Source organism: Ahaetulla prasina, chromosome 12 (genome assembly GCF_028640845.1).
Source record: "Ahaetulla prasina isolate Xishuangbanna chromosome 12, ASM2864084v1, whole genome shotgun sequence".
Classification (NCBI taxonomy): domain Eukaryota; kingdom Metazoa; phylum Chordata; class Lepidosauria; order Squamata; family Colubridae; genus Ahaetulla; species Ahaetulla prasina.
The window spans coordinates 26,596,765-26,623,990 of record NC_080550.1 but is presented as its reverse complement, the minus strand read 5'-3'; the positions used below and the strand labels follow the sequence as shown (position 1 = coordinate 26,623,990).

Genomic DNA, 27,226 nt, shown 5'->3' with positions numbered 1-27,226 from the left:
TATGATGGTTGACAAGAGAACTGAGAGGGGCTGGAAGACTGGGCCAGAGAGGAGAGCCTTCTATCCTTTTAGCCCTCATTGGAGGGAGACTGGTTCTGCTTCAATCACGCAAACAAAAAAACCCCTTCCGTAATAATGCAACAAAAGAGCTTGTATCACCTAGGAAGGTTCCAGCAAAGGCTTGAGCATCTGTCAGGAGACTTAATTGGCAGCCCTAAGTAGCCCTTTTCAATCTATTGGTTTTATTTTTAATAATAATATTCATTCAATAATAATATTGGCCATTATTTTGGAAAATCTAAACAAAGCAAACTTAAGGAAAGAGCTACCAAAATATTTTCAGCATGTCAATTGTCCCACTAGAGGCAAGAATACTTTAGACCATTGCTACAGAACACTAAAAGATTCTTATCAGTCCTCATTACGAGCAGCTTTGGGACACTCTGATCATTGCATGATTCACCTTGAATCATGTACCTGCTTACAGGCAAAGACTTAAAACCACAAAACCAATAATTAAATCAGTGAAGACTTGGATTGAGGAGGCAAAGTTAAAGCTATAGGCCTGCCTTGACTGCACTGATTGGAATGTTTTTGAAAGTACCTCTGCAGACTTAGATGAACTCACAGAGACTGTAACATCATATGTCAGCTTCTGTGAAGACCTATGTGTACTGACCAGGAACCTGCGAATATACAGTAACAACAAACCTTGGTTCACAGCTAAACTTAAGCAGCTACATCATTCCAAAGAGGAAGCCTACAGAAAAGGTGATAAAATGCTGTACAATCAGGCCAGAAATGTATTAACAAGGGAGATCAGAACAGCAAAAAGAAGCTACTCTGAAAAGCTAAACAATCAGTTCTCAACAAATGAACCAGCAAACATGTGGAAAACTCTTAATAATATCACCGGCTATGGCAAACCTCCTTCCCAGGCTGAATGAAATCAAGAACTGGCAGATGACCTGAATGTGTTTTACTGCAGGTTTGAAAGGAAACTACAGCCACCTATCTCCACAACCCCCATCTCAGACATACCAACAACAGCCCAGCCTCCTACAACTGACCCCATCCCTTTGGGGGTCACAACAGAATAGTGATCACAGAATAGATCACAGAAAAGGAAGTGCAAGACCTATTTCACAGTCAAAAGCCAGGAAAAGCTCCAGGCCCAGACCAGATAACGCCTTCTTGCTTAAAAGTCTGGTGCTGACCAATTGGCCCCCATCTTCTCCCAAATCTTCAATAAATCACTAGAGATATGCTATGTTCCTTCTTGCTTCAAATGCTCTACTATCATCCCAGTGCCAAAGAAGCCCACCATAAAGGAACTGAATGATTACAGACCAGTTGCTTTAACATCTGTAGTTATGAAAACATTTGAAAGGCTAGTGCGGGTGCACTTGAAAACCATCACGGATCTGCTGTTAGACCCCTTGCAATTTGCATACTGAGCAAGTAGATCAACAGATGATGCTGTTAATATGGCTTTGCACTACATCCTACATCTTCAATCTCCAAAGATATACACAAGGGTCCTCTTTGTAGACTTTAGTTTGGCATTCAATACCATCATTCCAGACACTCTTCTAACTAAGATCTCCTTCCACTTATGATTGTATGACTGTAATTTTGTTGCTTGTATCCTTACAATTTATATTAATATTGTTTCCTGATTGCTTATTTGTACCCAGTGACTATCATTAAGTGTTGTACCTTAGAATTCTTGATGAACATATCTTTTATGTACTCTGAGAGCCTATGCACCAAGACAAATTCCTTGTGTGTTTAATCACACTTGCCAATGAAAAAATTCTATTCTATTCTATTCTATTCTATTCTATTCTATTCTATTCTATTCTATTCTATTCTATTCTATTCTATTCTATTCTACTCTATTCTATTCTATTCAATTCAATCTTCACTTCTTAGCTGATGTGGTTCTCCATGTTGCAAGTGCCCTTTGTGGGGAGACAGTCTCTAGGATGGATTCTGAGCGGTCCCTTCCTGGGAAACACTTCACTCTGTGATGAGCCCCAGCACCACAGCAAAGGCCAGAGCAAAGATGAGGAGGAAAAAAGCAACACCACACAACATTTCGAGCCCTGCCAGGAAGAGACAAAGGGATGTCTATGTGTTAATTGTTTTCCATAACATAACATAACATCAGAGTTGGAAGGGACCTTGGAGGCCTTCTAGTCCAACCCCCTGCCCAGGCAGGAAACCCTACACCATCTCAGTCAGATGTTTATCCAACATTTTCTTAAAAATTTCCAGTGTTGGAGCATTCACAACTTCTGAAGGCAAGTCGTTCCACTTATTAATTGTTCTAACTGTCAGGAAATTTCTCCTTAGTTCTAAGTTGCTTCTTTCTTTGACCAGTTTCCACCCATTGCTTCTTGTTCTACCCTCAGGTGCTTTGGTGAACAGCCTGACTCCCTCTTCTTTGTGGCAGCCCCTAAGATATTGGAACACAGCTATCATGTCTCCCCTAGTCCTTCTTTTTGTTAAACTAGACATACCCAGTTCCTGCAACCGTTCTTCATATGTTTTATCCTCCAGTCCCCTAATCATCTTTGTTGCTCCTCTCTGCACTCTTTCTAGGGTCTCAACATCTTTTTGGTTTCATGGTGAACAAAACTGGATGCAATATTCCAAGTGTGATCTTACCAAGCCGTATAAAGTGGTACTAAGGCTTCATGTGATCTTGATTCTATCCTCTGTTTATGCAGCCCAGAACTGTGTTGGCTTTTTTAACAGCTGCTGCACACTGCTGGCTCATATCTAAATGGTTATCCACTAGGACTCCAAGATCCCTCTCACAGGTACTACTATTGAGCAAGGTACCACATATACGGTACTGGTGCATTTTGTTTTTGGCCTAAATGTAGAACCTAACTTTTTTCACTGTTGAATTTCATTTTGTTAGATAGCGCCCAATGTTCAAGTCTGTCAAGATCTTTCTGTAAGTTGAGCCTATCTTCTGGAGTGTTGGCTATTCCTGCCAGCTTGGTGTCATCTGCAAATTCGATGAGTTCCCCATCTATCCCCTCGTCCAAGTCATTGATGAAGATGTTGAAGAGTACTGGGCCTAAAACAGAGCCTTGAGGTACTCCACTGCATACTTCCGTCCATGTGGATGTAGTTCCATTGAGGACTACACGTTGAGTGCGGTGGGTCAGCCAGTTATGAATCCATCTGGTGGTGGTGCTGTCTAACCCACATTTTTTTACTTTATCTAGTAGTAGGTTATGGTCTACTTTATCAAATGCTTTACTGAAGTCCAAGTAAATTATATCGACAGCATTCCTCTGGTCTACTAATTTTGTCATTTTGTCAAAGAATGCGATAAGATTAGTCTGGCATGATCTGTTTTTGACAAATCCATGTTGGGTTTTGGTTATTACTTTGTTTGCTTCTAGGTGTTCGGTGATTCGTTGCTTGATTATCTTTTCCAGAATCTTCCCCGGTTAAGCCCAGGCTAGTCCTACCAATACGCTGGTTCCTGACAACATAAGTACACAAATGAGTGAGATAAAGGCAGTGGGAGGCAGTGGCCAAAAAGTTTGCACTGTCACCTCCTAGGCATTTCACAAATAATACAAGTATGATTACTGTCTTGCATGGTGTAGCATTTCATGAACATCTATTCCCACCGTGCCTGAAATTATTCTTGACTCAGAATCATTGAATTGGACTGTTAATTCCATTCGGCCTTCACATTAGACAGGAATTGCCCCAACTGCAGTTTGAGCACATCCAGGACTTCTCAGGTCATTGGTTCCACCTTCAAATTGCCCAAATTCTGTCTTAAGACCTTTGCTTGTCCTCTCAAACCCCAGAGAACAGAGCTTGGCATTCCTTCGCTCCCCACTGGGTTGTTGCAGGCACCCTCAAGCCTCTCTTTTCAAGACCAAATAACAAGCACTTAGTTTCCTGATCATCATCACTCTTGGTTTCCTTCATCAACCTGGTTTCCTTTGGGCCCATATTGACAAGGTTGGCCTGCTAATAAGTTGCAGGTGGAACAAAAGCAGCAGGTCACTGTTGAGAATCCACAAAACATGGTGGCCCTTCTCTCAGCAGGAATGTGTCCACCCCGTTCAGGTTGGGCCAGGGCTGAATTCCCGGAGCGCTGCAGACTCACCTGTGAAGAAGGGCTTTCCAAAGACAAAAGCAATTTCATCCCCATGATCCACTTTAGCAAAGTCTGGCCTAAGGCTGCTGTGTTCACTCGAACGATGCTGCAATTCATAAACATAGGCCGGATAGCCAGCATCTGAAAAGACAAGAATGTGCCACAGAAACACCACCTCTTATTCTCCAGGATTTGCTCTACCACAGCCAGAGCCCCAAAGACGCCATTCTGGGTGAGGGAAAATGAGGCTGCGGGTAGGAAGATGGTGCACATGCAGGGAGCCTATGGATGGGAATGATTGTGTGCAGCTGAACACAGCTTTGTCTTTGTGATGCTTTATCTGCTATATATATCTGGACAAAGAAGTTCTGCTGTGACAAAAAGAAGCCAATCCACTTGTCACCCCCTATGACCCCAACAGGACTCCAGCCTAGAATTTCCACAGTTTGAGCCAAGCAGGGGGGCTCTCTCCTCCTCCTCCTCCTTCTCCAAGAAATTCTCCCAGTGTGCAATTTCTTATCAAAGAAATAAGGCGCCCAATTCAATGCTCAGAAGGGGCCTCTGCTAATCCTGGCCACAATCTGCCAGATACCTGGATGTGGGGAGATGGCCTGTAGGGGCTGGAGGAGCTTCCAGGTCTCTGCCCTAACTTGACTGGACCACTCTTGTCCCCAGGCTCCTAATCAGCTGTTGAGGGGCTGCAGGATGGAGCATGAGCTGCCTATCCAATTTTCTTGTATGAATTATAGACAGATGTCTGTCAAAACTCACCAGCTCCCAAGCCCCAACCCTTCTTTGCCCTCCTGGATATGTCCATTTTGGGGGGATGGTTTCCTGATTGTAAACTACTGTCAGAAAATTGGAGGGTAGCAAACTCCGAAAGTCTGCACCTGAAGGCTAGACAAGGAACTATGGATGAAAATTGACCAAGGAGAGATTCAACCTAGAAATGAAGAGGAACTTTCTGACAGTAAGAACAATCAACCAGTGGAACAGAAGTTGCCTTCGGAAGTTGTGGGAGCTTCATCACTTGAAACTTTCAAGAAGAGATTGGACTGCCATTGGTCAGAAATGGTGTAGGGTTTCCTGCTTGAGCAGGGGGTTGGACTAGATGACCTATAAGGTCCCTTCCAACTCTGTTAATCTGTTAATTAAAATCTACCTCCCTAGATATTTCACTTTATCCTTTCTGGTCACCTTCAGAATAGCAATGCAGGACAGGCAATGGCAACCATACATTTTAGGCCAGTACTGGAGAACAGAACCCCTCCCCTCGCCACCAAACTACAGCAGGCCTTTGACTTGTGGTTTTGAGAACATCACTAGCATTCTTTTAAATGTTTTGTGTGTGTGCATAATGCTAATAGCTCAGGCAGAAATGACAAATCAGGGGAAAACACTCTGCTGGAAGCCTGCAGATAGTCCCAAGCAAGCATACAGACAGTCCTCAACTTACAATTGTTCATTTAATGATGGTTCAAAGTTATGATGGCCTTGGAAACATGACTTGTCTTTGCACTTATGACCGTTGTATCACAGAATAACAATTTGGCAGCCCACTTGCATTCACCGTCGTTCAGGCATCTTGCAATCACCTGATCAGTATTAGCAACCTTTACGGCTGTTTCTGGCCAGCAAAGTCAGTCGGGAAAGCCGGCTTTGCGTAACCACCACAGTAAAAACAGTCATAAAATTTGGTCCAGTCACATGAGGACCCACTTTATGACTGCACTGACTTACAAAGGAGATTCCAGTACCAACTGTGGTCGCAAGTCAAGGACTACATATAAAATGTTGCTGCTGGCCTGTTCTTCTGCCTTTGCAACTGGCTGGCTGAAGGGATGGAGGGATTTGATCAAAGAGGTTCTGGGAGGGGAGAAGAAACTGGTCCTTGTCCTAGATCTCGCTAAGGCCGCTCAAACCCAGTTAGTTCCAATAGCGGCTGACCTCGGTGATGCCTGGCAGTAAGAATGGCTGGAGCAAGGAATACGGCATCCCTCAATAAAGCCAGGAATTGATCTCGGAGTTGTACCGGGTTCTGCAGATCCTGGAGATATTCATCAGCAACCAGAGGGAGATCCTGAGGAGCCACTCTCTGTAACAGTCAAAGAAAGGGGGGCCATCAATATTGCAGCCACAATGGCTTTCAGGTTTCCAAGAACAATTTCTTGGAAAACATAGTGTCTAGAGAACTTCTTTTATCAGCATTCTGTAAATCCAAGAAAAATAAAGAAACTTTGATAAACAAGAGAATATTACTGAGTGTCAAGGATCAAACTCATCACCTTTTCCTGATTTTCCCTACTGGGCCTGCCTCCCACCCTGCTCCCAAATCTAGAAGTCCTCAGGAGCTGCGCCTCTCCTAGTACAGTTGGCCACAAAACCTCTGGAAATCCGTTGCCATGGCTGAAGTCCACAGGGGTCGGAGGGAAAGCAGGCGGGACTGAAGCTGGCGATAAATTCAGTCGCACCGAGAAAGTGCCTCTTACTGTGAGTTGCTCTGAGCTGCGTAGCAGGAGATTCACGGTCTCTCTGTCAAGTCCCTTCGTGAAGTCTGGAAACTGGAGAAGCTGGACAGAGTAAAACCAAATGGTTAATTCTGAGTGCAATCAGGAGAGCTGACCCAAAAAGGCAGCGGCAGAGCTTCATCAACAAAGAGAAAAGGCCCACCTGAGGAAGAATCCACCCAAATTCATCATCATTCACCCCAATGATGTATGGAAGATTATTGAAGTTTTTTTCTGCTAAGAGCTCTCTGGGACTCTTCGGAAAAAATTGACCGTCAACTACTGCAGGGAAAAGGATAATATGCTGGAGAGAAAAAAGAAATCAGTTTAACATCTTTTAAAATATTCCTTTCATGGAAATCACAATAAACCCCTCCTAATGGAAGACATTAAGGGATGCGGTGGCTCAGGGGCTAAGACAGCTGAGCTTGTTGATCGAAAGGTCGGCAGTTCGGCGGTTCAAATCCCTAGTGCTGCCATGTAATGGGGTGAGCTCCCGTTACTAGTCCCAGCTTCTGCCAACCTAGCAGTTTTGAAAGCACGTAAAAATGCAAGTAGAAAAAATAGGGACCACCTTTGGTGGTAAGGTAACAGCGCTCCATGCGCCTTTGGCGTTGAGTCATGCCAGCCACATGACCACGGAGACGTCTTCGGACAGTGCTGGCTCTTCGGCTTTGAACCAGAGATGAGCACCGTCCCCTAGAGTCGGCAACGACTAGCACCTAAGTGCGAGGGGAACCTTTATCTTTACCTTCAATGGAAGACATTATTAATTTCTGTATATAATTACAGTTTTAAATTGTTGTAACTTGAATTCTGCATCTTAAAGTCCAATACTGTATTTTTATAAATTCTCACCTTCATTTTTGGGTCACTTTATATAGAACAGTCCTAAATCTGAGATGTGCTTAGTCAGAAGTAACCTTTCGCGTGTCCATTGGAATTTTCCTGAATCAGACCTCAGAAGACAACTTCAGATTACACAGTCAATTCTTTCCTCCTTTTTCATGTATTTCTTTCTTGGTTTGGGGTTTTTCCTTCTAATTTGTCTATTTCTTTCTATCAAATTCCTAATAAATAATTTTTTAAAATGACATTAACAGTAATAAGGCTTGGGGAATTGAGAGTGTGATTAAGTGTGGAGTGACTAGAGATTATAATTTAGGAATTATTTTAGATTATGATTTTTAGTTTTGATACCCTGCATTTTATCCTGGGAAGGGCCGGATAGCTCAGGCTGGTAATAGCCTGTTATTAAGAACACAGAAGCCTGCAATTATTGCAGGTTCAAGCCCGGCCCAAGGTTGACTCAGCCTTCCATCCTTTATAAGGTAGGTAAAATGAGGACCCAGATTGTTGGGGGGGCAATAAATTGACTTTGTAAAAATATACAAATAGAATGAGACTATTGCCTTATACACTGTAAGCCGCCCTGAGTCTTCGGAGAAGGGCGGGATATAAATGTAAACAAAAAAAAAAAAAAAGTCGGGGTGGGGGGTGGGGGGTAAGGGGGAGGGGAATTGGGGGGTTGAGGCTAGAGATGGAATGATGGTTAATGTACAGGGATTATTGAAGATGTATAAATATAATTAATGTAGGGTCGGGTCTGCCCAGTTACCATTTTAGAACGGTGGGGAGGGAGAAAAGAGAGAGTAGGAGGTAGGAAAGAGGAGAAGAGGAAGGAAGAGGGGTAGAAGAGGGAGAAGGAAGGTGTAGGGTGGAGGGAGGAGAAGAGGTAGATAAGAGAAGGAGAGGAAGGTTTGGATAGTAAAAGAAGGTAGAAGAGGGAAGAGTGTTAAAAAGGGGGGTGGTGACTGGGCAAGCCCGACTAATTGTATATAACTGTACATTGGATGAATTATTTGATATGATTGTAAAAATAAAACTTTTTTATAAAAAAAAAAAAACAGAACTACCTTGCGAGGTAGTTCTGAGTCTGACAAGGACATTCAGAAGTATGAATCGTGCAAGTCTGAAAGTGCATCTCCCCCGCCACCTTGTCCTTACAGTCCAAGAAATTAAGGAGGGTCCCTTTTATTTATTTATTTATTTATTTATTTATTTATTTATTTATTTATTTATTTATTTATTTATTTAAATTTTTATACCGCCCTTCTCCCGAAGGACTCAGGGCGGTGTACAGCCAAAGATAAAAACAATAAAATATACAAAGTTAAAATATCAATTTAAAAAACATATTCAATAATGGCCGAATTAAAACCGTCAATTAACCCAACCTAAAATAACCCATATAAAATTACAAAAATTTAAAATTTAAAATTTAAAAACCAGGCCAGTCCCGCTTGGATAAATAAGTAAGTTTTTAATTCCCGGCGAAAGGTCGGAAGGTCAGATATTTGGCGCAAACCGGGGGGAAAGTTCGTTCCAGAGGGTAGGTGCTCCAACAGAGAAGGCCCTTCCCCTGGGGGCCGCCAGCCGGCATTGCTTGGCGGACGGCACCCTGAGAAGACCCTCTCTGTGGGAGCGTACGGGTCGATGGGAGGCATAAGGTAACAGCAGGCGGTCCCGTAAGTACCCAGGCCCTAAGCCATGGAGCGCTTTTGAGGCATCTGCCAGGCCCCATTCCTTCTACGGGTTCAGCTGCTCCTTGTCTGACCAGTGCCTAGTCTGCAGCTCTGCTTCCTGCCTCCCATGGTCTCCTGGACAATGAATTTGCCTGGCTGAAGCTTCAGCCTTGCCCTTTCCACGAAGGTCTAAGACAACTTGCTGCAGGACAGCTCACCACGGAACAATTAAACCTGGAATTAGTTCCTTTTATTATTCAGCAAAGCATTACAAAAGCTAGTTAAAAAACTTGAAAAATATTTTTTTTATTTAAAAAAATTAAAAAAATTAAAAAAACTAGTCATAGGAATGGTTTCCTTTGATATAAGAGATAAAATAATGTTGACAAAAATACAGTCAACAAAAATAAAAGGAAGTAATTGAATCCTGTGGTAAATTGGCCACAGTGAGTTGGTTGTGGCAAGTTTTCCCATTCCATTCTACTATGCGTCACAGTTGTCTGGTGGAATTTCTTATGTCAAAGAAAACAAATCTCCAACTTGTGTGGGATTGTTCGGCTTTTTCTATGGTTCTTGCTGGAAAGTGTCTTCTTCAATGAACAGACGGCAGACTGCTTCCTCCTTTTATTTTCAAAAGCCTGAAGAGACTTCTTACTGGATAGTTTTTGAATGGCTGATTGAGGGATGCTGTTGTCATAATCTCAAATTTGGTAAAACAAAAAAAATCTCACAACATTTTCACAACATTCATGAACTAGTTAAGTATTTCTAGCCCAGCAGTGCTGCTGTCTCTAGAGCACATGATAAATTCTGTGGTAGCCTGAAACAGCATTGACTGAACGTTGCTTCATATCCTATTTTGGACACCAAATTTAAGAATGATTCAAAGAAACTGCAGGAGATATACAGAACGGTTTCTCAATCAGAGGACTAGAAATTAAATTTTACTAAAAGAGATTGGGGAATTTGGTTAGTTTAGCCATGAAGGATGAAACCGGGAGGAATGATCAAAGAAAAACAATCTTCGAGGGAAAGGCAGATCCATGAAATGCTCCTTCAGTTACTGGGGCAGCCTTGTTGAGCCAGAAAGCTGAATAAGCCAGGTCTGCTTAGTTCTTGGATGGGAGTATCCAGGGTATGGGTCAGACACACCAGCCTCATGTACAGCAGAAGTATAACTGTGCAGAAGCAATGTCCTTGCCTCCCCAGAGCCTCTGCACATCCTAAATCAGTGCTGACTTTCCTCAGGATCTGGTCAATGGAGTTCGATTTCAATGGGATCCTGGGATTCCCCAGAGAAAGTGGGGGTGGGACATCACTGCCATCCATTTAGCTTTGCCTGAAGGTAGGCAGCTGGGGGAGTTGATGATCCTCTGGATTGCAGGAATGTACAGTAGGGGTGAGGTGGGGGCGCATGGAGCGGATGGTAAAAAAGTCCAGTTGTGTGAGGCACATGAAGACAAGACCAATTCAACTGATCTTTTTCACCAGGTCCTGCAGGAGCTCCTGATCTGGACTCTCCCCAACAATGATTTCAAAAAAAAAGTTTAGATCTTCCAAATGGACCTGAAAGAAAACACCACTTTGGCCACAGCCTTGGAAGAAAAGGCAGCTCAGCAACACCATGAGGTAAGAAAGACAGAGGAAAGTTTGGCTAATTAATGAAGAAAGTTACTCTGGATGGAAGAAGCTGGCCAAAAAAAAAAGCCAGGCCAACATCTGAGCCTCTCCAGAATATGAAGACCAATATGGGCATCTGCTTGGCTATGCCCTATTTGGCCAGGCGAAATCGGGCTGCTCCTGCAAGGGAGAGCAACTCATGCTACAGAAAAAGTTCCCCTGGGTGCGGGAAAAATTTACACTATCAGTGTTGTTATCTTATTGCACATCTTGAATTACCTCGCCCATTCTGGTGAAAAGAAGTTGTCTAGGTTTAGTCTACTTTGGATTTGCTCGGAGCCTTTTCCTGACGGAGAAGGTCCACCCTGTTGCTTCCTGCTTCCTTTGATGAGGCAAGGTCTTGAACTCACCTGTTCTTCTCCACCCAGATGCAGCCGGGTAAAATCCTGCAATCACAGTAGGAAGCAGGTCAGTTGAGGATGAGCAGCTCCAGGGGAAGGTCCTGCAACAGCCTTGCGGAAAATAATAGGAGAGCCTCCTCTAACTACACTTTATGATCATTACTCTTTATACATAATCAAGAAAAGGTATGATTCTGAATCAACTGAATGACATGACATGATCTTGAACGTGACCCCATGATCTACTGCCCCCGTCCCCACCAGGACCACAACAGCCACAGCTGTGGCAACCGCCCTGAACTGTCCTTGATAAAGACAAGACAGCGATGAGGCCTGCTGGGTCTTCATTAAGAGGTGATCAGTGCTATCAGGAGCCCCTCAGTGAGGCCTGCAGGACCTCCTTGAGATGATCAGCAGAAGAAGGAAGAGGGTCCTGGGGTCTTGGCGCCCAGGGCGTGTGTTCGGAGCTTCACACAGCATACACAGGAGACGGGTGGGGCTTCTACAGCACCACTGTGACCATCATCTGCTGACCACACTCGGCAGACCAACTCATATTTTGATAAGATGAGGACCAACCCCTCCCTCTTCCTCTCCAGAAAGGATCACAATGTATTGCAGGGGCCTCTTACCATCTTCAGAGTAGCCAATAAGATTTCACTCTCTGTTTTCCCCCTGAGGCAGCGAACCATCTCAGCCGAACTGGAGGTAGGGCAGCTAATTGATCCAGCAATTTTCTGCAATCCAGACCAACAATTCAGTTTTAATAAATGTAATAAGAAGCAGGTCATCCTGCAATAGTTCTTCATCCGGCATTTGGAAAATTGAAGGTGCCGGAGATCTTTCTTTTAAGGAAGAGGGAGGAAGGCTGTTCTGGATGCCTGTCTAAACTGGGCTCAAAGCCAATGGATAAAAGTTGCAGAGCAGAATGATTTAAAAGCACGCTTCATTCTATTTGTGCTCCAATAGTAAGCTTGAAACAAATAATTGTGCAGCTGTTTAGAAACATCTGGCTGAAGGTGACATCAGCCAGCTAATGGCCGTGTAATGGAGCAGGGGCACATACTGCATCTCCAACTCTCCAGTGGTCCCATGGAACAGCTATGGCACCCCAGTTGCTTTGCTCCAGAGAATCCTCAGGAGGCCAGGGGAACCCCCTTCTCCTACATGTCTTCCTCCTCTTTTCATCTTCCTTTGGACAAAAAATTCCCAGATCCAGAGCAATTGCTGTCTCGCTTTTCCAAACCTCACCTTAGCCAGCTTTTCTGGATGGGCATGGAACACCACGTCTATTACAGCAACACCACTTTCTGAAATTGCTTTGTGGAACAAGCCTTTGGACAGAGGGGATAACACCTGGCCAGGGAGGAAAGCAAAAGCCACTTTTTTCAATCAACCCATTGCATCACCCAATAACTGTACTGGTTTTGCTCTGACTGTATTTGGCAAGAGATTATCCAGTCAATTTGCTTCAAGCATTAACGTCAAGATTGAACCGCTTTGCTTCTTTCGAACCTTATCGCTATTCAGCATGCCAATGAACTGCAGGGAGGGAAGGGTGGAATGGAATGCCAAGATTTTGTGCATGGATCATGAGAGCCTGGAAACCATCAAGGTCACCATTGCAGATGCTTGAGAAGGAGGTGGATTGTTCCCATTATAAAAGGACAATCCATAATTGGATAATGTGAACACCCAAGGGTGGGGAGAAAGGGAAGCTATTGTTTAACTAAGAAAGCATTTGCGTGGGGAAAACCAGAGATGGTTTTGATTTTTCAGTACCAAAATGGTAGATCCGATAAAATCCAATACTTTTGAGAATTCAATGCTCCTGAGAGTGTTTACTTCTTTTGGGTCTGCTAGTCGGACCATTGACAGTTAATTGCACAAAAGACCCTGCCTCTGCCAAAGTCACTCATTCACATGTTACTTTTTAAAGTCTTGACAGTTAATTCATGCTTTGTTAATCTACCAAAAGTTGCATTTTAAATTATGGTTTCAACATTGCTACATTGAATTCTTATTGTTAATAGAAGCAAGAAATTGTTATACAATATATAATAATTTGTAATTGTCAGTTGCCACCTTAGGCTTGTTTGTACTTCACTGCTATGCAGTAACAGACTGCCATGAATTGTGGAGAGGGGGAATGAAAGGGAAATGCTTGGGGAAACAAAAGTAAGTTCTGTATCTCCCTGAGATGCTGCTTCATGGTCACCCAGCTGGAAGAAGAAGGGGGCCGCATACTGAACTATGCTTGGACTGACTGTTAGGAAAAAAAATCTTGCCTGAATCGGAATGGTTACACTGGGATGAGCAATAAGAGATACTTAAAGGAGGGGAAAGGAGAACCTAGGGATTTTGGTGTGCCATTTTCAGTTCTCGCTTTGCACTATTGCAACACACTTGATCTCTAATAAACGATACCTTTTCTCAACAAATGGAGCCAAGGATCATTTCTATTTAGAGGTTTGTGGCAGATCTGACAGTAACCTTGTCTCAAACCATTACAGATAGGCCAAAAATTATGGGAATTATTAGAAATGAAATAGGACATGAACTTACATGGGCAGAAGAGCTGAATCCACCTGCTGAATTCCCAAATATGGTAACTGATCCCGGATCACCCCCAAAATTTGCAATGTTCTCCTGGATCCACTGCAGAGCTGCCACTTGATCCAGCAGGCCCCAGTTCCCTCGAGCATGCTCATCTCCAGTGCTGGGGGGGAGAAGGAGAAGCAAGGAAATATGGATCCAAAGGAGATCCAGAGTCATTGTGCAGCCAGACCATTATCCCTCTTGGCCTTCAAATGTTCATAGATTAATGAATGCCCCCGAATAACACGAGCAGATGCCCTTCCTCTTCCTGGTCTGCAGGGCTTCTGACGGGCAAATCTGGGCCAGACGTTTGCAATCAACCAGCACCCAGGAACTCACCGTGCCAGATTGGCCTCTCTGGATCCACCTTGTATCCAATGCAGTAGGTATTCATGTGCAGATGCAACCTTCTCTTCAGGGGAGAAAAGAATTCCAAAAGGCACGAGGACAGAGGTGGGATTCAGCCAGTTTGGACCATTTCAGGAAGACCGGTTGTTAAATTTTTGCGCAGTTTGGAGAACCGGTTAATTGCACCACTGGCTGATACCCGCCCATCCCACCCCAACTCTCCCAGTCACTCCTTGCCTGGCCACTCGTCTAGAGTCACACCCGTGGCATAGCTGTTGCTGCTCTCTGGTTCTGGTTCTCTGGTTCCCTCGCTTGCCTCGACCACGTGGCCCAGCTGATTCCTGCCTGCTGAGCCTTCCTTCGTTCCTCTCCCTGCTGCCTCCCACGCAGCCCCCACAGCCCAGCCCACTTGCCTGCCTTCCCCACAGCCTCCTATGCGGCACCGCGGCACAGCCCGCTTGCCTGCCGCCACTGCAGCCTCCCATGTGGTGCCCGCGGTGCCCGCAGCCCAGCCCACTTGCCTGCCGCCTCCTCCTCCTCCTTGCCTGCCCATTGGCAAACAATGGATGCTGGGGGGGGGATCCACTGTGGGCTCTTTGCTTCCCCCCCACCTCCCCATCCCGATCCAGCACAGCGCAGACATCCCAATGGAGGCGGAAATTGGGGCATTTCCATCAGCTCTTCTCTTTGTTTTCCCCCAGCCTCCGTTTGCCAGCTTGTGCTAGGCAGGCTCATTCCTCCGTGTTCGGAAGCAGATAAGAAGACCCCGGCTGTGGTGAGATCGGACGAGACACAACAATATCTTGAAAACTTTAGCCAACCAGCATCTTTATCACCAGGCACATGTTTACTGGAATCAATATAGAAACCAGTATCCCTCTACTGGATTGTAGCTACTTGTAGGAAGCCTGTTAAGATATTCAATTTAATAGCTGGAGCAATGAAGGGTTGGACAAAGAGTTAGAACACACAGTTGTAGCTCATTGGTTGAAGAGAGCTGGCTGCTGCAAGAGGCAACCTGAGCTGTGTTTGGTTGCTGCAAGTGTAAAGGAGGAGTTTTCCTTGTTTCCTGCCTTTTTCCCTCTGTGTGGGTACTCTGTTGTGCTCTGTAATTTACCTCAAGATGTTCCTGCTGTGGTGATTTACCTGATGATGCTCCAGTTTGCCTGACTATCTAGTTGCTGTGTATATATAGTATTTGTAAAATACATTTATTTACATAAAACTACAAGTTTGTGTCAGCATCTCTGACTCTATTTGGACACCGGCTGTTCAAGTCCCTGACAGATTATGGGCCCTGAAGCGCCAGTAGTATTTTTCTGAGATAAAAGTTTCTTCGTGAGCCTGAGGGAGGTTGAGGACTATTGGTCTGTAAAGACAGCACGATGCTATCTATTATGGAAATGGGAAGAAGATTTCCTGTGGCTCCTCTTATTGAGACTAATTATCTCTCGTGGAGCTTAAAGATGGAGATGTTTCTGCAGAGGGAGGATTTGTGGACAGTTGTAAGCAATCCTCCAGCAGATCTCAATGAGGAGGGGCAAAGACAAAAGGAAAAAGCACTAGCCAGCATAAATTAAAAGAAATTAAAGACCAGCATCTTGTGCTGTGCATTTCTGCTCTCTTTCTGAACAGCGAGAGCAGCTGGTGAAACCCAGTATTTAAGGGAACCTGAGCTCTTTAGAGGAAGGGCAGAATTAAACCAAAGATGAGAGGGGTATGCTATCATCCAGGTGAAGATGAAGATGACAATATCAGCTTACCTGTAAAACCCAAGAATGCCCAAGCGGTACTGGATCGCCACCACCACTACATTTTCGTAAGCAGACAAAACAGACCCATCATATGTGGACGCTGCGCCCAGCAGAAGTCCTCCACCATGGATCCAGACCATCACCTGGAAGCAAATTGCAACAGGGCAATGGAAGTGACTCTCTGGAAGATGAGAACTGACTTAGAAGTCCTTCTGCAAATGTAGACAATTGAGAGATTTACTGTACAAAATGGAATAAAAGTAGATTTAGACAAAAATAGATATATAAACAATATTGAATGCTATTTGATTTCACCTTAGGCTACGGGACCAAATCAAACCCAGAAATAAGAAAGCTGCACTGCCTAGCAGAGTAATTGCTTACTGGTAACGGCTCTGCCTTAGGAGTTTGGGCCGGCACGTAGACGTTCAGGTACAAGCAGTCCTCCGCGATGCGCAAGGAGATCCTTTGCCCTGAGTTAGCAAAGGCATCTGAGAGAGCTTGTCCCACCAGCGGATCCTGCAGGCACCTTGTAGAGACCAAGCAGAAGAGTCTGAACCACCAGCAGAATTGGTGGCCTGCAGTTACCTAAGACCACTTGAGGCATCATCTTTTATTTTTATTTATTTTTATTTTTATTTTATTTTATTTGTCATAACAGCATACATAAGCATAATCATGAAGCAACTATACAACATATAAGCATATATATGAATATAAGCATGTAATAACTATATAAAATGGATATAATGTTGTATAATGTTGTGTTGTAAATGTTGTACCTTGATGAACGTATCTTTTCTTTTATGTACACTGAGAGCATATGCACCAAGCCAAATTCCTTGTGTGTCCAATCACACTTGGCCAATAAAAATTCTATTCTATTCTATTCTATTCTATTCTATTCTATTCTATTCTATTCTATTCTATTCTAATGAAAGGAAACAGTAGGACAGGAACGGTAGGCATGTTTGTGCTCTTATGCACGCCCCTTACAGACCTCTTAGGAAAGGGGTGAGGTCAATAGTAGAGAGTTTTTGGTTAAAGCTTTGGGGATTTTGGGAAGAGACCACAGAGTCAGGTAAAGTGTTCCAAGCACTGATGATTCTGTTACAGAAGTCATATTTTCTGCAATCTAGATTAAAGCGGTTAACATTAAGTTTAAATCTATTGTTTGCTCTTGTATTATTGCGATTAAAGCTGAAGTAGTCTTTAACAGGAAGGACATTGCAATAGATGATTCTGTGTGTTAAACACAGGTCCTGTCGGAGTCGGCGGAGTTCTAAATTTTCTAATCCCAGGATTTCAAGTCTGGTGGGATAAGGTATTTTGTTGTTTTCAGAGGAGTGGAGAACTCTTCTTGTAAAATATTTCTGGACACGTTCAATTGTATTAATGTCTGAAACGTGAAAGCTAAGCCAGTGGTCCCCAGCTTTTCCGATCTTATGTGCCCACCACAGGCATAAATGGTGCTTCATGTGCGTGTGAGAGTGCCTGCCACTTGCACACAGGGAGTTGTGTGCGCGCTCACCTGCCCCTTGCATGGCCTGGTTCTGAGTGGGCCACAGCTCAGTATTGGGCTATGGTCTGGGGGTTGGGGACCCTGTCTAAGCTTTTCTGCCTTTGAAATAATTTCTGTAATATATTTTTATTAGTTTATCAAAATATAAAATACACAGAGAAATTTTAAAAAGTAATAGAAAACTAGGAGGCAGGAAAGGAAAAATAAAAGAAAATCTGGTGTAAAGAGGAAAAAGAAAGAAAAAGGCATGGACTTCCAACTCTCTCAAGTTTATGGAGTAAAATATTTTTCTTCTCTTATTTGCAAATTTGATAAATTATATTTTACAAACTTTGGGAATTCAACATTACATAAAACACTGGAAATTTTTAAAAAAAATGTTGGATAGTCATTTGTCTGAAATGGTGTAGGGTTTCCTGCCTGGGCAGGGGGTTGGACTAGAAGACCTCTAAGGTCCCTTCCAACTCTGATATTATTATATTATATTATTAAAAAGACAGAAAAAATCCATTTACATACTCATTTTATAAATATTAAAACTATCTTAGCGCTTTCTTTCAATATATATATCAAACTTATAAAAATCCAACCTACCTAAGTCCTTAAATTTCAATTTACTCTTTTCTTGGAAAAAAGCCCAGGAACTCTACTCTTCCAGCCCTGGTTTTGTTTCTTGTTTCTTGTTATTGTTTTTCTTTTCTGAAACTAACTAGGACACAACTGGGATAGTCGACACATTTTTTAACAGTAACAGAGTTGGAAGGGACCTTGGAGGTCATCTAGCCCAACCCCCCTGCTCACACAGGAGACCTGTTCTAGAGATTCGAACCGCCGAACTGCCAAAGTTTCTGATCGACAAACTCAGTGTCTTAGCCATTGAGCCACCTAGTCAGGCATTTGGAAAAGGGGATCTTTTGCAAAAAAGAGATTTTGCTCAATCGCCAGCCAAATGTTAGGGCTGCGGTGTGGTTCAGGCTGTAAGAAGCCTGTTATTAAAACACAGCTGCCTGCAATTACTGTAGGTTCTAGTCCCACCAGGTCCAAGGTTGACTCAGCCTTCCATCCTTTATAAGGTAGGTAAAATGAGGACCCAGATTGTTGGGGGGGCAATAAGTTGACTTTGTAAATATACAAATAGAATGAGACTATTGCCTTACACACTGTAGTCTTCGGAGAAGGGTGGGATATAAATGTAAATAATAATAATAATAAAAAAAATTTCACAGAAACAAGTGTGAGAAGATTGCTGCTGAAAAGGTTGCCAAGTTATCACTTCTATGGGTGGGGACAAAGGGAATTTTGTTGATTTATCATCCATGGAATAAAATATAGGTCACTTCAAGACAACAGCACTGGCAGGGATCTTTTAAAAAGGGTCCACTTGATTTAACATGTTTTGTAAGGTGTTCAGAAGACAAGAAAAGGTTAAGATCTGGAAAACTCCTGTGCGATCATATCCCCTCCCCCAATTTGCCACCTAGGAAACTCAAGTTTCATGAAGAAATAGAGTGAATGGACAATCTTTCCCCCCTATAATCCTTTGGCAATCCTTCCTGATGATAACCTAAGAGCCATCGGCTTGTCTAGATGGCTAACCGTCATCACTCTGTGATCAGATCATCTTCTCTGGCTTGGCAAAAGCTCTTGACTTACATGGGTGGGTAAGAAGTTGCGTCTCTGAGACCAGTCCAGGGTTCTGCCAGTTGCGGAGGGGAAAACCGCAAAGATCCAATTGGGGATTTTGCGTAGGGAATTCCGAGGAAAACCTCCACATCCCTCTCAGCTCCTCGCACCCTGATCCGCTGTCCTTGGAGTTCTCCGTTTTGGGTGAGGACCCGGGGAGGGCCGGGAGTTTTCCCTGTGCAAGGAAGAGGCATTTGTGATTAAGAAGGCCTGCCAGAGCCCTCGCTGGCTTTCTTACACAGGAGATAAGACAGTTACACCGCATATTTTCTTATAGAGTTCGTTGTGGCTGGGCTGTGTACTTTTTTCTTGGAAAGCACCACCACAGTTTTCATGTTTGTTTGTTTTTAAAAAATCAACTCCAAAATAGAGTGGTTGAAAAAAACATAACAGTTGCTTTGGAGGACTGCAGAATACTGTGTGTGTTCAATATTTATGAATGTAAAAAGAGAGCCATGATTCCTCTTCTACTTAAATAAAATCTATCCTAGAGCATCATCAACAGATGAAAACGCCCAGTTGCCACCAGGCAGATAGGAAGAGAGCCCTTCCCTCCCCCAGAAGAAAGACTGAAGAAAGTAACCCCAGATTAGCCATCTCTTCCACAAGAGCAGATTAGTAAAGGCAAAGGGGATGAGGGAGAGCCAGTCCTTCATTCTCTCTACCGGTGGTGAAATCTAAAAAATTTCCCTGCAGGTTCTGTGGGTGTGGCTTGATGGTCATGTGACTGGGTGGGCGTGGCCAACTCAATGTCACTCATGTCAAGGGGTGCCTCACCTGGCCCCTCCCCTCCCAGCCATTCCTTGTCACACCCAGCCTCAACGTAACTATAGTTCTGTGAAAATGTTGTTCACTTTTTTTTCAGCTTTATTATCTACAGACTATAGATGTACTTTCATGGACCACTGAAAGGTGGAAATGGCTCACATGCTTTGCCCAAGATAAGGAACAGGCTTTTAAGGGGCTGCCAGAAAGAAGGTGGGGGGGGGGGCAATGTATTTTCCAAAGCACCGGAAGGCAAAACAAAAAAGCAACGGATGGAAACTGAAGAAACAGAGAAGCAACCTAAAACTAAGGAGAAACTTCCTGACAGTGAGAACCATTAACCAGTGGAACTGCTTCACTAGAAAGGGCTTTTTTTTGCTCCAGGAGAAAATCAGAATAAAGACCTGGAAAAGCCTTCACAGAAAGAGGCTTTTTTGTTCTCCTGTGGAAGAAAAATAGAAGACACAGAAATCTTCCTTGAAAGAGGATCTTTGCTTTTGCTCAGGAAGAAGCAAAAGGCAGTTTATTTTGAGGCAGTTTCTCAATTCGGGCAAAGTGGTTTGCAGTTTCGGGACATTGTAAGGAGGTGATAATTGCTCTTGGCTGAACACACAGACATCTCATTAAAGCTAGTATTCCTTTCCTTGCTAGGGGGGGAGGAAAAAAAGCCGCAGAAAGTTTCCCTTTATTATTCTAGCTGAGGGCAAATGAGACTAAGACTCGTTTGCTGTTTCTTAGCTCAGCTGAGTTGGCAATGCTCTGTCCCATGAATCAGCTGAGCTAATAAACAACAGAATATAGGAGAGGAGGGGGAGGGCAAGTGGACTCCAAGCCATGCCCACAGAACTGGTAGGGAAAATTTTTAGATTTCACCATTGGTTAGGAGGGAGGCAATGCAAAGGAAGAAGGAGAGGTTGCCACAGCCTGACTTGGTCCAACTTTCAAAAGCTCCAGCTCCTCTAGAGAGTGTTATTGTCAGATAGAAGATCTTTTGTGGCTCATTCCCAGGAGCACTGACCCTCTGGGTAGGAGATCCTGCTGGAAGGAGAGGTGGTGGAAAAGCTCCCTTCAGGCAAGGGAGACAAAGGCTTGTTCCATTACTCTTTCATCTCCGAATCTAAGGTTGAAAACTGTAATCAGGCAGATGCTCTTCTACACAAGTCTATATTTTTCATCAAGGGACTCCAACATTTACAAAAACAGGATTTAGTTTTCCAAATCAGTGCCTCAAAGACAGTTTTTACTGTCATGAGTGGTTCTTCTCTGTTTTTGGCTCCTGCAAGGGGATCAAATCTTTTTAAATTTTGTAACCTTACCTCCATCCACCAGAAACGAGCCCCAAAAGACCAGGAGGAGGGACAGCCACCAGACCAGCTTCATTTCTGCTTACTGCTCAGAGCCTGAAATAGCAGCAAAAGGGTGTGTGGGTACTTATAAACAGAAATGCTTATCTAACTTTCAACCTCCAAGGATCAGATTTCAAGGAAGACAGGCTGCATCTTGTGTCTCTGTATCTTGTTTCTGAGTTGGTTCCTTTTTCCCTCCCACATTACTGGGAAACCAAGAAGCAAGGAAAAGCTCAGAAGGGTGGCATTGGATGAAACAAGACCAAAGTCGGCTTTATTTAATCTCCTGTGTACTTTTTTCTTGGAAAGCACCACCACAGTTTTCATGTTTGTTTGTTTTTAAAAAATCAACTCCAAAATAGAGTGGTTGAAAAAAACATAACAGTTGCTTTGGAGGACTGCAGAATACTGTGTGTGTTCAATATTTATGAATGTAAAAAGAGAGCCATGATTCCTCTTCTACTTAAATGAAATCTATCCTAGAGCATCATCAACAGATGAAAACGCCCAGTTGCCACCAGGCAGATAGGAAGAGAGCCCTTCCCTCCCCCAGAAGAAAGACTGAAGAAAGTAACCCCAGATTAGCCATCTCTTCCACAAGAGCAGATTAGTAAAGGCAAAGGGGATGAGGGAGAGCCAGTCCTTCATTCTCTCTACCGGTGGTGAAATCTAAAAAATTTCCCTGCAGGTTCTGTGGGTGTGGCTTGATGGTCATGTGACTGGGTGGGCGTGGCCAACTCAATGTCACTCATGTCAAGGGGTGCCTCACCTGGCCCCTCCCCTCCCAGCCATTCCTTGTCACACCCAGCCTCAACGTAACTATAGTTCTGTGAAAATGTTGTTCACTTTTTTTTCAGCTTTATTATCTACAGACTATAGATGTACTTTCATGGACCACTGAAAGGTGGAAATGGCTCACATGCTTTGCCCAAGATAAGGAACAGGCTTTTAAGGGGCTGCCAGAAAGAAGGTGGGGGGCAATGTATTTTCCAAAGCACCAGAAGGCAAAACAAAAAAGCAACGGATGGAAACTGAAGAAACAGAGAAGCAACCTAAAACTAAGGAGAAACTTCCTGACAGTGAGAACCATTAACCAGTGGAACTGCTTCACTAGAAAGGGCTTTTTTTTGCTCCAGGAGAAAATCAGAATAAAGACCTGGAAAAGCCTTCACAGAAAGAGGCTTTTTTGTTCTCCTGTGGAAGAAAAATAGAAGACACAGAAATCTTCCTTGAAAGAGGATCTTTGCTTTTGCTCAGGAAGAAGCAAAAGGCAGTTTATTTTGAGGCAGTTTCTCAATTCGGGCAAAGTGGTTTGCAGTTTCGGGACATTGTAAGGAGGTGATAATTGCTCTTGGCTGAACACACAGATATCTCATTAAAGCTCGTATTCCTTTCCTTGCTAGGGGGGAGGAAAAAAAGCCGCAGAAAGTTTCCCTTTATTATTCTAGCTGAGGGCAAATGAGACTAAGACTCGTTTGCTGTTTCTTAGCTCAGCTGAGTTGGCAATTCTCTGTCCCACGAATCAGCTGAGCTAATAAACAACAGAATATAGGAGAGGAGGGGGAGGGCAAGTGGGCTCCAAGCCATGCCCACAGAACTGGTAGGGAAAATTTTTAGATTTCACCATTGGTTAGGAGGGAGGCAATGCAAAGGAAGAAGGAGAGGTTGCCACAGCCTGACTTGGTCCAACTTTCAAAAGCTCCAGCTCCTCTAGAGAGTGTTATTGTCAGATAGAAGATCTTTTGTGGCTCATTCCCAGGAGCACTGACCCTCTGGGTAGGAGATCCTGCTGGAAGGAGAGGTGGTGGAAAAGCTCCCTTCAGGCAAGGGAGACAGAGGCTTGTTCCATTACTCTTTCATCTCCGAATCTAAGGTTGAAAACTGTAATCAGGCAGATGCTCTTCTACACAAGTCTATATTTTTCATCAAGGGACTCCAACATTTACAAAAACAGGATTTAGTTTTCCAAATCAGTGCCTCAAAGACAGTTTTTACTGTCATGAGTGGTTCTTCTCTGTTTTTGGCTCCTGCAAGGGGATCAAATCTTTTTAAATTTTGTAATCTTACCTCCATCCACCAGAAACGAGCCCCAAAAGACCAGGAGGAGGGACAGCCACCAGACCAGCTTCATTTCTGCTTACTGCTCAGAGCCTGAAATAGCAGCAAAAGGGTGTGTGGGTACTTATAAACAGAAATGCTTATCTAACTTTCAACCTCCAAGGATCAGATTTCAAGGAAGACAGGCTGCATCTTGTGTCTCTGTATCTTGTTTCTGAGTTGGTTCCTTTTTCCCTCCCACATTACTGGGAAACCAAGAAGCAAGGAAAAGCTCAGAAGGGTGGCATTGGATGAAACAAGACCAAAGTCGGCTTTATTTAATCTCCTGTGCTTGTTCCTGGTGGAGGAACAGCTGCTCCTTCAACCAATAGGCAGTTGGAACCTGCTTGCTGGCATCAGCTGTCCAATCCTACCTACAAAGTGGCAGGGTTGTGGCATATCAAGTGTTTCGAACTATCGTATTTTTCGGAATATAAAACGCACCAGAGTATAAGACACACCTTAGTTTTTGGGGAGGAAAATAAGAAAAAAGCTGATTGGCAGATGAATTGGCTTCCCAGAACACCCCCAATCAGCTGTTCCCAGAGGTGAAAAACAGCCTCTGAAGCTCTGTTTGGGAGCTTCTTTTCTGAATTTGGAAAACTCCATTCGGAGTATAAAACGCACCAGATTTTCACCCTCTTTTTTTGGGGAAAAAGGTGCATCTTATACTCTGAAAAATATGGTATCTCAAGGGCTATATTTTCTTTATCATCTCTGCTCAGGCCAACTTTCCTCAAATTCATGTCCTGGAGATGGATCAGCCTAAAACTCTCATCGCCTTAGAGGTGTCTGGAGATACAACTAACAGAATAATAGAATGGTTCTCAATGGAGTTTCCATCCATTGTCCTCTCTCCTGATGCTTTGGCGAATAGGCTGATCCCCTCGTCTTTGTGGCAATCCCTGAGACATTAGAACACTTCTGTCATGTCTCCCCCCAAAGCCTTCTTTTCATTGAAGTAGACATACCCAATTCCTGCAACTGTTCTTCATGTTTTAGCCTCCAGTCCTCTAATAACCATTGTTTCTCTTCTCTGCACTCTTTCTAGAATCTCAATCTTTTTGTGTATCACGGCAACCAAAACTGAATGCAGTATTACAAATGTGGTTTGACCAAAGAGATATTAACACTTCATGTGATCTTGAGTCTATCCCTCTGTTAATGCAGCCTAGGATTGTGTTTGCTTTTTTGGCAACTGCAGCACACTGCTTGCTCATATTTAAGTGGTTGTCCACTAGGATTAAAAGATCCCTCTCACAGTTACTACTATTCAGTCAGGTCCCACCTATCCTATATCTGTGCATTTGGTTTTTCTTGCCTACACGTAGAACTTTACTTTTTCCACCATTGAATCTCATTTTCTTAGATAGAGCCCAATGTTCAAGTCTGTCAAGATCCATCTGGATCTTGAACCTATCTTCTGGAGTGTCAGCTTGTTGTTGTCTGCAAATTTGATGAGTTCCCCTTCTATCCCCTTGTCTAAATCATTGCTGAAGATACTGAAAGGTATTGGGTCTAAGACAGAGCTTTGGGGTACCCCACTGCATACTTCCCTCCATGTAGTTCTATTGAGGACTACACGCAGGGGTGGGCTTCAAAATTTTTAGCAAGGGGTTCTCTGTCTGGGTGCTGGGTAAGTGTGGCCATGGTGGGCGTGGCCTAGTCAGCCTCTGCCCCATGATGGAGGGGGCGAAAACAGCCTCCCCAGTCTCCAGAGACTGGAAACAGGCCCATTTCCAGCCTCCTCAGGCTCACATGCTGTGGAGGAGGGGGAGGGGTCTAGCTGCTCCGTTTGCCTGGGCATGGAGCCAGGGCTGGGGCCGGGGGATGCTCCCTCCTCTGCAGCCTGCTTGGGCATGGAGCCAGGGCTGGGACCGGGAGGTGCCCCCTCCTCTGCAGCTTGTCTGGGCATGGAGCCAGAACTGGGGCCGGGAGGCATACATTCCTCCGTGTTCGGGAGCAGATAAGCAGACCCCGGCTGCGGTGAGAGCGGACAAGACACAACACAGAAGTTCCCACGCAAAGCATTCTTCCCAGTTCAAAACCCAACCCCTCTTCACCAGTCCACCAGTAGCCCATGTAGTGCCACAAAGTTGTTTTGAGAACTCGGAGGTGTTAGCTTGATCGCAGTTCATCCCCAGGACCCAGTGACCTTGGTTGTCAGGCTAGAAGCGGGTGAGAGCAAATCCATCTTGTCTCCAAGATGGCCCCCTCCCTAAATCCCACGCAGTTACAGCAAAAGTGAAAGCATTGAAAGAACTGAGCTCTGACAGCCCCCCACCCCACCCATTGGAATGTCAGTGCCCCATAGGGGACCTGACACGGATTCTAATGTGGAAACTATTTCCATTTAAAGCCTGCTTCCTTGCTAAACATTTACTGTTAGTTTACTTTGCTTTACATACCTTGCAATCTTCAGGAACCCCATGCTAAAACATTTATGAATATTCAGATGAAATTCTTCCACAATGTTATATAAAGCTGCAAAGAATCTGATTGTTTTATATGTGGTGCATCGAAAGGAATGGGATTTTGGACATCATGGGGTATCGCTTGATTAAAATGTCAGCTCAGGTTGTGGCTTCTGAGTGATTTTGTGTCAGGAATCATTAGGAACTGCAATCTAAGCCCTTGTTTGCCCCTGTGATTTGACTGCTGATGAAAAACAGCGTGCAGTTCTGGTCCTTCACCAGAGAAAGAGGAGATGGTTGTGTAGCTGGACGAGGGCAACCAAAATGAGAAAAGCGCATCAGCTGCCCCTGGGCAAGATGGCAGTGGAATGAGGTTTGGAGCTACGGTGGATATGATGGAAGTGGGTGAGAGTTTGTTACATCAATGAAGTCATGATGGCAACCAGTCACTAAGGAAAGATGGCAGGGCACAAAGGCTGTTCTGCTTCTTCAGCTGCTCACCAGCATTAACAAGCCATCAACATGATAATATCATTAAGAAATTATCATGTACGTATCCAGATATGCAAGCGAAATGTTGGAGATGTAATTGTGATGATGCTACATATTTTCATGTATGGTGGACTTGTAAGAAAATTAAGTCTTTCTGGATAAGAATTTGGTGGATTATGCAGAATGTTCTGAAGAAGAAGATAAAGTTCCTACCACAATTTTTCCTTTTGGGAATAACAACAGACTGTACAGTGATTGAGACTAAATTGATTTTGAACTTAATAACAGCAGCAAGACTGTTGATTGGACAATATTGGAAGAAAAAAGAATTACCCACAATAGAAGAATGGATATTGAAAGTTTCCAATTTGGCTGAGATGGCTAAAATCTCAGCCTTCTTGAAAGACAGTACTCAAGAAAAATATTTAAATGAATTGAAGAATTGGATTGATTATATTCAAAATAGATATCAGATTAAGAAATTTCAGATTGCCTTTGAATGAAGGACATTGTTTTTGATTTTAATGGAAGAAGTCAGGTTATGTGAGAGAGAAGGATTATAATTGTGTTAGATTTTAAAAATTTAACGTATGACTGTTTGTTTATTGAACTATACCTTGTGTTCGCTCCGGGAAGTCGGGGGGGGGGGGCTGGAGGGGGGGAGGGGGGAGGGGAGGGGAAAAATTTAATTGTTGTTGTAAAACTTTTTCAATTAAAAAAAAACAAAAACAAGCCATCAACAAACACCAGAAGTCACGTTTCTGGCTCATCCAGTTCCAGAGCTGGTCTTCCTACCTTTGCACAGCTAGCTTGGCCTCAACATTACTATAATAAAATTATTTGCCTTTTGTAACGTCATGAGATTATCATTCAACAGAATCAGAGTTTGAAACTTTCTGGCAGCTTTCTCCTTGTCTTGCTGGTATTTGGAATGTCACCAAAGTTGAACAAGCATCATTCTTTTTTTTTCTCCAAATAAAAAAAAATGAAAATACTTTAATAAACAGTGAAAC

The 27,226-nt window shown here is 43.6% G+C and overlaps 1 protein-coding gene across 1 annotated transcript in view; it reads right to left on the bottom strand.

Moving 5' to 3' along the window:
• Positions 1-21,428, bottom strand: part of PRSS54 (serine protease 54) — a 41,599-nt gene extending 20,171 nt beyond the window's left edge. The window contains exons 1-13 of the mRNA XM_058155675.1: positions 21,181-21,428; positions 19,070-19,274; positions 16,279-16,423; positions 15,904-16,037; positions 13,760-13,913; positions 12,446-12,550; positions 11,827-11,931; positions 11,204-11,239; positions 6,812-6,952; positions 6,631-6,711; positions 6,089-6,236; positions 4,913-5,038; positions 4,151-4,282 (exon numbers count right to left, since the gene is read on the bottom strand). Of these exons, the coding sequence (XP_058011658.1) occupies positions 4,151-4,282; positions 4,913-5,038; positions 6,089-6,236; positions 6,631-6,711; positions 6,812-6,952; positions 11,204-11,239; positions 11,827-11,931; positions 12,446-12,550; positions 13,760-13,913; positions 15,904-16,037; positions 16,279-16,423; positions 19,070-19,274; positions 21,181-21,244 (1,576 nt within the window). The 5' untranslated portion in view covers positions 21,245-21,428. The remainder of the gene's footprint in view (positions 1-4,150; positions 4,283-4,912; positions 5,039-6,088; positions 6,237-6,630; positions 6,712-6,811; positions 6,953-11,203; positions 11,240-11,826; positions 11,932-12,445; positions 12,551-13,759; positions 13,914-15,903; positions 16,038-16,278; positions 16,424-19,069; positions 19,275-21,180) is intronic.
• Between the last annotated feature and the right edge of the window lie 5,798 nt (positions 21,429-27,226).